The sequence below is a fragment of the Arachis duranensis genome, chromosome 9, assembly GCF_000817695.3.
Source record: "Arachis duranensis cultivar V14167 chromosome 9, aradu.V14167.gnm2.J7QH, whole genome shotgun sequence".
NCBI lineage: Eukaryota > Viridiplantae > Streptophyta > Magnoliopsida > Fabales > Fabaceae > Arachis > Arachis duranensis.
The window spans coordinates 2,949,481-2,959,867 of NC_029780.3; the positions used below are offsets into that span (position 1 = coordinate 2,949,481).

General features: G+C 27.4%; 1 protein-coding gene across 1 annotated transcript; it reads left to right on the forward strand.

Moving 5' to 3' along the window:
* The first annotated feature begins 8,943 nt into the window (after positions 1-8,943).
* Positions 8,944-10,387, forward strand: LOC107463952 (uncharacterized). The gene has a single exon (XM_016082854.3). It carries the CDS (start codon positions 9,100-9,102, stop codon positions 9,706-9,708), a length of 609 nt encoding a protein of 202 aa, XP_015938340.1. The 5' UTR covers positions 8,944-9,099; the 3' UTR covers positions 9,709-10,387.

Genomic DNA, 10,387 nt, shown 5'->3' on the forward strand with positions numbered 1-10,387 from the left:
AAGGGGAGTGGCAGAAATTGTAAATAATGAAACATTGGAGCTTCTTTTTTTAATTGTAATGCACACATACATATGGGTGTGTCAATATAATAATAGGGAAGTGACTTGCAAGTTCTGTAAAGTCGTTTAAGCCCACTTTCATTTTATTTTTTCTTTCTCTCCTTTCCTTTATTTGGAAACAATTCTCAGATTTTCCTTTCCTTCTGTTCGTTCCTGCCATGAAAGCTTTTCCTTCTTTTCTTTTCTCTTTTTTCACTTGTTTCTTCTCTTTTACTTTCCGTTAATAGTGATTTTTTTCCCCTCTTTCATTTCACTATAGGTGTTATTTAGGAAAAATAGTTTGTATTGGGTAAACTAAAAACCCAATGAGATAAATTTTTTATTTCATCCAAATTACATGATGAGTATGTATTGATTTACTGATTTAGTATCCGAAATAAACCTGGTTATAAAAGATAACATAAATTATTTATGTATTGATTTTAAGCAAATGGTTATATAATTTTTTAAAATAATTCAGTGATTTTTTTTAATGTGAAAATAAATCAATAGTTTTAATATTTGTCAAAGCTAGTAATTACGTAAAATTGAATTGCCTTTTGACTTATTAAATGATCTTTAATGAGTTGTATTTATTCAGTTACATTATTTTTTCAAAATAAAAAGAAATATATTATAATACAACAAATGAAATAATAAGATTGAGAAAAATTACATAATAAATACTATTAAAATACTTAGAGAGTCAATCACTTATGATTAGAAATATAAATAAATAAATACAAAGTCTTAATTTTTTTCTAAATTGGAAGACATACAATTTCAAAAAACATAATTAATATGAAGAAAATTGGGGGGCCGGGGGAGTATATTCTTTAAAAGAAATAATGTTATTCTTATTGTTTAAACTCAAATACAGTCGACTTCATGTGAAGTTGATAGCTGAGAATGAGTAGATAAAAATTTCAGTCAAATCATTTAATGACTCTCAAGTATCAATTTTACGTATAAAACCGACGGCACCTGAGTTTCTACCTTATTTGTTTCATTTTTTCTTTGAATTGAAGGAGTTGGCAATTGTGGTGAACACAACCATGACAATCAATAAGTTACAGTTTCCTTTGATTAATGGATAACCATTGCACCAACCTCTCAACATATAGATAGTAAATACCAATTGATGTTCACCTATACAATAAGTACTAATTCATATAATTTTAGAAAGAAAATGTGTTGCATGCCATTTAGAAAAAAAAAATAAAAAATAAAAAAAATCTGCAAGTGCCCTTGTGATGAGTGCATCACTTCTTTTTATTACTATTATTTTTAACTAATATCATATTTCTGGCACATCAATTATTGACTGCTTTGTATATAGAAACTATCAACTTATAATTAAAAGAAGATTGAGGTTTAGTTAAACCTATTATAAAGTGTTAAAACTCTGAAATAAAGGAGCATATAGTAGCACCATTCACTGACACTAGTGTGTTTTGATTACTTTTGTTGAAGATTCTTTGTATCTTTCATGAATTGGTAACGTTGGGAGAAAAAAAGTGTTAATTCTGTTATATATTGAAGTTTTATATGAGAGAAAAATTAAAAAGAAAAAGAAGAGGGATTAGTTGATGCAATGAATAATGATCATGTGGTGTGAACAGGAATCAAAGTGTTTTAAGCATTGCACACAATGGTGGGCTGTCACTTAGAAAGAAAACAGCTATGGCCACAGACACACTCTGCTCACTTTCCTTAACATTTCAGTTTAAGACACATAACACATACATACACTGCATTGTAGAATAATCAACAAAATTCACCACAATTAGTAGAAATTAATCAATGGTTTAATTTTTAGCGTTGTGTGTATGTATGATGATAATTTTTTTTGGTTATCTTCACAGTATCTTTAAATTCAATAAATTAAAGATTAATCTGTCGTATATCTGAATTTTATTTTAAAGTCTATTACCAGCCAATAATTTTTTATAAAGTCCGTTAAGATTATTGTCAAATAATAAAAAGTCAAGATAATATATACTTAAAGGATTAAATTCAAATTAACTTCATTATTCTTAAAAAACTAACAAATTTTGGTTATTGACACAAAAGAAATTTACTTTTTTTCTTTTATTGGACAAATTCTTTTTTTTTTTGTTCATTACTTGTTGAAAACATTGATTAACATATAGTCCTTGTGTATATGTATGAATTTTACATAAATATCTCTTCTTCTTCATGCTAAAATTAGAGACAAATTTACTATTCTAAAATCTATATGGTGATTTTATTCCAAACATTCATATTACCGAAGATAGTAAAAGAATGATGAATAGAAATCCAACATTTAATTTTAGATTCAAAATTTCAAATAAAATGTAAATGACTTGACCATTGAATTATGATTTTAACTGCTTGTTCTCCATAAAATAAACAAAGTTAAAATTTTACTCAAATCGAAAGAGACTAACACCAAAATTAAGAGTATATGGGTGAAGAAGAGAGTATGAATTATTGGACAATTAATGGCATAATTAAGAATGATTTGTGGAATTAAATGTTCAAGAAATTCAAACCCTAAAGAATCGATCTCTTTGCAGGTTTTGTCGCTGTGACTCCTCCAATAGTGTCCAAGTTTACAGCCGGATTCCTCTGCTGCTAATAATATTATTACTTGGAAAGCCGTGCAAAATCTATTAATTAAGGTCTTATATTCTGAATTATTACATTAGTTTAGTTGAATTAATTGTACTTTTTCTACCCCCGTTTGTTGCCCTATCATGACCCCTTATTATATTCCCTAACTCACGTTTTAGCACGATGCTTACAGCTCAACTTAATCCATTCATTGGCCATCAGCCCATCCACGTGGCTACTTACCATCATTTTTAACTTTAATTTCACCTGCTACCAAGTCACCATTATTCTATAATCTATACGGTTCTTAATTTTGTTCCTTTTAACTGCAACATTTTCTAGCCTTTCTTAGGTTTGGTAATAACCATATGCTCTACACCGTTTAATTATACGTGAAAATTCAGATGCAGTCGACTTCACGTGAAGTTGATAGCTGAGAGTTGTTAGATAAAAATTTAATTAAATTAATCAAATTATCTAACGGCTATCAACTTCACGTGAAGTTGACTGCACATGCGTTTCCACTTTAATTATATTGGAAAACGGTGTTTAAATCTAACACTTTACTTTATATGGGGTGAAGTAAAATATAATTTCTTACAATTTTAAGCATCAACGTTATTTTAAGGCCAAAACTCATATACAATTGTTTTTATGTAAAGTTGATAGTTAAAAACTGTTAGATGATTTTATAAATTTTTAAATTAAGTGAATATCTTGTATTTTAAGATTTTGGATTAAATTAAGATGCATGTAGTGTTTAGGGTTTCATTTTTTTTTTCTCCCTCTAATCACATACATGTACTCAACTTACTCTTGTTAGGTAACATTGTTACATTGGATTAAATAACATTTGTTAACTTTTCAAAGAATCTCCTCGTCTTCTGGATTTATAAACTATATGATGATGATAAGGTTTATGCCTCTAAAATATGTTTGATTTTGAGAAGTAAACGTGACACCCCATAATCAAACGGGTGCCTAGCTAGACTATATGTATATCCAATTGTCCATATGTAAAATGCTATGTACCGGAATAATTTAATTTGAATTTTGATTTTTCGTATTTTTTGGTCTTTTTCAAAATATTTTTGTGAAGAATTAAATTTAGTTCTTTTAAACTTACAAAAAAATTATTTTATTAATTTTAAACTCATATATAACATTTTATTTTGAGTATAATATGTTTATTATCTTAATTCAATTTAATTTTATTGTAACAATTATATTTAATTTATAAAAAAGAGTAAAATAATATATAGACACGTTAATAACTATTAGCACATTATTATAATACAATTTGAATAGAAAAGATTTCGATTATTGGTGATAATTGGATTATAGGTCATGTGATTAGAAAAGGTTGATTTTTAGCAAAGGGAAGTTTATTGATATTTTATTTACTAAGAACATATTGTGTGTACCGACTTGTATAAATTCAAAAAACATATTGATGAAAAATCATGTGGGTGCTGGAGGTAGAGCAAGCATATAGCTTTATTTTATTTTATTTATATTTAAATTTAAATTATTCGATAAGATAAAACAAGGATTGAGTCAGATGGGCCGGACTCCGATCCCCAGGTTAAAGAAGAAGCCTCAGTAACTACTGGATAAGGTTTCCTTACCCCATTATTACTGTCATATTTTTATTCAAAATTCTAGTGCACTTTAAAAGAAAAAAAATAAAATAAAATAAAAATAAATTAATTTGAGTTGGTCGAGTAGTTAATTCATTCGTCCGTTTAACTAAATGTCTCGCCTTGTGTATGTAACAATCCATTAGCAAATATTAGACTATTAAAAAGAACTCAAATCCTCCGTAAATTAGTTCTTAACATATTGTAGATATAAAAAAAAACTAACCTTTTATGTTACATTTGAGATAATATAAATTTATTTTCTATTTCTTAATAAAAAATGTTGGCCAAACATTTCCCAAATTTAAAATCATTTACTAAAATTTTGTTCAAATATTTTAATTTTCAACAATTTCAACTTCTAAATTTAAATCAGCCTCTAATTTTTTTTATTTCATTAGATATATAATTCTTATGTCAAATCCTTATATTATTATGGGATAAGGAGCTCATATGAAAATTTTAAAACCCTTTAATAGTTCTCAAATTATTTTTAAATATCAATCCATATAGATTTGACAAAGTTTGTTAGTCTCTAATAAAAAAATTGGCGCAAGAATTGATTTATTTAACAAAGAAACAAATTGAAGACTAATTTAGTAGCTAAAATATGTTAGTAAAATAGTGTTCGACTAAAAATTTGCTAGAGATTGATTTCAGCTTTATTCTTAAAAAATCCAAAATAAATAAATAAATAAATAACGAAAAATTTAGTGCATTAATTATTGTGTAGTTGTTCTTTTTCCTTGTCAAACATTGATAATTTTGCCAGTCTTTGAAAAAAAATTGTCTTATCTTATATAATTTTTAAAATTAGTTAGATCCATCGATTTTAATATAAACTCTAGACATCCATTCTCTTAGAAGCCAATAATTTTAAAATTAAACTCACTCAATTTAATTTTGTTTGAACTAGATTACACTATCATCACATGCAAAACTCTCTTAATCTTTTTCATATATAAAAGTTGAACTCAAAAATCAAAATGTCTGATAGATTGTTAGTGTGTTCACTCATTGCACATTTCAGTGAAAAATAAGGCAACAAATGTAAATAATAACATATAATATATATTATAAGCTTTTATCTATGTTGGGGTGTATTTTTATTTTTTTATTTTTTATTTTTTATTTTGCGACTTAATTAGAAAATTAGTGAGTTGCAGTGAGCACGCGAGAAAGATAGAGAGAGAGAGTGTGTGTCAGCTATCATGTGAGTGTAGGTATGAAGATGATGAGTGAGTCTTCTCAATGAAGCTTGTTTGTTTTTTGTTCCAATGGGATAATAATATATAACTCAATTTTCAATTTGAAGGGTTTTTTTATTTTTCATTTTTTTAAAAAATAAATATTAATTTTGCTTGATCAATTTCCTTTGGTGCTTCCTCCCCCACACGTGCGTACTCCTCCACCATGTCTTATTGCTAACATGGAAGCACGTGCACCGCACACAATATATTATATGCAAGCATCTTTCAATTTGCAAGAAGCAACATGATATCAAAAGAGGGGGAAAAAACTATATCTATATATAAGAAAAGAGTATGAATTGAATATTCCATTTTTTTCCCTCTAAATCTAATGCAATTAAACAAAAATGGTAGTAAATCTTATCAACACATTATCTTAAATATGCAAAGGAATCAATACTTTAATATTTACTACATATTATTATAAGGGAAACATTTCAAGTGCACCAGAGAATACTGATGCACCAGTTATTTTAACCGTTGATTTTAATTAATATATATTATATATATATTTTCTAATAATTCAGATCAACGCTTAAAATAATTGGTGCACCGAAAATTCCGGTGCACTTGAAATAGAAATACAGCCCTTTTTTTTCTAGTGATGGATATCAAAGCCCTTTTTTTGACAATTCACGATATCAAAGCCCATAGTATGTTGGCCCAAAAATACCCCTTAGAGTTGACCATTTAATTTTTGGACTTCAGTTGTTATTGTTTGATGCAATTTCCATAAAGAAACCACCAAAATGGGCTCTAGTGTCCGAATCATACCAAAAAAAATACCCAGTGTCCAAAAAAGGAAAGAAAAAACAAACACTGTCCAAAAATGAGAAAAAAAAATGACATCTAGAATAAATTATAAATATATTTGTTTGGCAATACCAATATATACATTCCTGAAAATATATGCTTAATTTCAAAATACTGTCAATATTAATAAAAGAATGAGATTTTTAATAAGAAATATAATAATTATTAAAAGAGATAATAGTAATTTTATATATCAATCTTTATTCATTTGACATGAGTTTTTTTTTTTTTTGGTTAACGATATGAGAATATTAAATACTCACTTTTGAAATGGGAATAACTTTAAATGTTCTAATGGTAAGAGTAACAACAGACACCAAAAAATTTGTAAGAGTAATGTCTTCCCATAATTTTACTTATAAAAATAAAAATAAAAATTCTATTCATCGTGATAAGAACGGAATGAATACTCATTTATTAATTGGGCGGCTGAACTTTTCAAAGCTTAACTTGTCAATACAAATTTAGAATTAATGAAGGTTAAATACTTAAATTTTATATGTATAACTAGAGGATAAATTCTCTCATGTAACATACACACAGTAATAATAAAAACAAATACTTTTTCTCTTTCTTTCTTATATGCACTACAATATAAAATATTTTTACTTTTTTTTCATATACTACTAATATAATATTAATATATTATCTTTATAATAATATAATAATATTAATAAATATTGATAATAATATTTTTTTATTTATACTTTATTTTATTACTTCTTCCTTATTTATTTTACAAAACACATCGTCGGATATATTGACTTATATATAGGCTTGATGTTGCTCACACACTCATATCTTACTACGATTGAATTTATCCAACATTATTTATGACCTTAGCTTTTGTAGAGATTGATTAGTAGCACTACTGAAGTCAAGTAAATAACTTCAACGACTTTGGATCATCTTTCTATATGGTTCATTTAAGGTCCCGTGAAGAAGCAAAAGTTAGTTTATGTATGTGGAGCAAATTAAACTTATACCGTATTGCATATTTCTTCTTTTCTTAGTGGTGTGATATTAATTTTACCACAAAATTAAAGAATAAATTTAAAATAGTAGTGTATATGGTTTCACCATGCTAGCATGTGAATACCGCTAACAACTTGTATCGGTGCCTACTTGGTATTGGACCACATCTCTAATAGCTATCTATAAAATATTACTTTTAGTATGGCAAGATAAACTTGTTTATTGCATCACTATATATTTAAATTTAGTTATCATTATAGTAATATTTTGTATTCCATATATTTTTTTTTTGAAACTTTAGTTTTTGTTTTATATATGTGTAAGTACTACATATATATGCATATGGAATATGAATTTGGAAACTATATTATTGATGTTTTTCCACTGTAGCTTTAACTTCCATTAGTCAATTCAATTACATGAACGTGGAATAATTTTATGATATTAGATATAGTCTATTAATTATGTATGAAACTTTAACTATTTTTTTTTTTTATCAAAGATAGGAGTCTCAAATTCGCAACCTCTTAATTGAATATAGGAAGATTATGTCATTTGAGCTATTACTCATTGGTGTATGAAACTTTAACTATTACTACTATAGTTATTCACTTAATTTATTTGTTAAAATGTCATATGTTAGTGTAGAAGTATCTTGATCAAATATAGTTGGATTCAGATATAAGATCCACATAGGTTCTATAGTATCGCAACTGTTTACAAGTAAAGAGAATACACGTGACTCTTGTATTCCTCCCAACAATTAAAAATAAATAAATAATAAGTTTAGTTATTTTTGTAATTAAATTTTTATAATTTTTAATTAAGACCTTACCTTATTTTTAATTTTATAATTAATTCATTCTTAATATAAAAAATATTAGAATTAACTGAATATTTATCTATAAATTAAATGTATCCACAATTAATTAAAAATTTAATTAAATCTTTCACTATATATTTTAAAAAAATATTATATTAATTTTAATNTATATTTAAATAATATAATACATTATTTTTTTTATGTATTTCCTTGATTTGTAAAACATTTATGTCACTTAAACAGTTCAGATTTAACTTACTCTTTTTATGATGAGTCTTGATCAGATCACACGATTAAATTTTATATATATATATAATTATAGTGTATATATGTACACCGCATGAAAAAATAAGAAACTTTTTTTTTTAAAGAAAAGAAAAGAAAAAGTGTGCGGTTATAGCTAGCTCTAGCATGCACGAGAAAAAGCTAAGAAAGAAATCATGCAGGTAAACCTCGTGCTGCATTTGTCATTTTCATCAAAACCCTTTTTTCTTCTTTGGATTGTCATATACAACTACCAAACAAACGTGGATTGAAGCTCACTATAGTACTGAAATATTTATAGGTAACATAAAGAAAAAAAACAAGGCACACTTACCTTTCAGGTTAGATAGATAGATATACATTTAATTCAAACTTCACTCACAAAAAAAGTTGCCTCGAAAAATCTAGTAAAATTAAGTTCACGGCTTTGGAAAGTTGGCATTAAATTCAGTTTCTGTAGCATCCACACAAATTTATAAAGTTCTAGATTCGATTCCAAGAACTTGAATTATACTATTATAAATAGCATTGTTGTTCCTCCATTAAGATAATGTGTTCATGCTCTTAGTTTAAGCCAAGTGTTTTACTACAAATTTTTCCTCAAACCCCACATAATCAAGTTTTCTAATTTCCCAATTCCCTATTTTGATCCTTCAATTAGGTTCATAAGTGGTGGTGTTTAGTTTAATTTCACCATATGGCACCTCATGGAGAATCTTTGCCTAGTAGCACTTTCGCTACTAGGAGCAACAACAACATATTATCAAAGCCACCAAAGCTTTCATCTGAGAATCTTCAAAGAACTATCTCGGACATCTCGTTCGAGCTAGCGAAAGAGGCGATGATCGATTCTTCTAAGAATAATAACAATACCAAGCAGCTTTCGTCGATATCCGAGGTTGAAGTAGATGGAAAGTGTGAGTGTTGTGGCATGTCTGAGGAGTGTACTCTTGAGTACATGGACCGCGTCCGCGACAAGTTCCTAGGGAAGTTTGTGTGTGGTTTGTGTTCTGAGGCAGTGAAGGAAGAGTTGGAGAAAAATGGAGGGAAGAAAGAAGAGGCTTTGAGTTCACACATGAGTGCATGTGTTAGGTTTAACAAGTTTGGAAGGGCATTTCCGGTATTGTTTCAAGCTGAAGCAATGAAGGAGATGCTTAAGAAGAGTAAGTTTGATGGAAAAATTAGGGCTAAGTCTATTAGCCCTAGAGAGAAAGGAGGGATCATCAATAAAGGAGGGCTTGCTCGTAGTTCAAGTTGTATTCCAGCAATCACAAAAGAGTTAAATGAAATCAAAATAGCTCATTAATTAATTTTAGCTGAAAATTCAGGTTCGGTTTACTTCATGTGCAGTCAATAACTCTCATTTATTAATTTCACATGAAGTTAGTTGTACCTAAATTTTTATTTTCATTTTATGTGTTTAAATGATACTACAGATATGTGAAGGAGGTATAGTTTATCAAACAATTTAAAAAGTTATAATGTTCGAATTAAGATAAAATGTTTTTTGCTGTATTAAATTATTAGTGATAATTTGATACTAGCTTTCTAGCTAGGTATATGGGGACATAGTCTTGTATATTTTATACATGTCTCCAATAGTTTCTCTTCTTAGAGCAGACTAAAATATGCTTCATGAAACCCCAAAGTTGATTCTTAGGTTTTTTTTTTATTAGGTGATGGTCTATATCTCCCTATTCTAACCTTTGAGTCCTACAGGGTTTCTTATGAATCTTTTATTTTTCCATTTTGTATCTTTTGATATTTCTAGTTTGCATTTCTTCCTATGAAGAGAGTTGTTGGTTGTTTTTTTAATTTGTTATTAGTGGTTTTTAATTTTAGTGTCTTTTTCCTCCAAAGTCAAGATATGTATCCTAGGTGTGACCAATCATGTATTATGGAATAAAAGTTGTATTTGATGTAATGATGATGTGTAATATTTATTGATGCAATAAAATTTTGTTTAATTATCTGTGACCTAGAGA

Bases quoted from the DNA above. Each gene is read 5' to 3' on its own strand.
- LOC107463952 (XM_016082854.3), top strand. From the start codon at position 9,100: ATGGCACCTCATGGAGAATCTTTGCCTAGTAGCACTTTCGCTACTAGG.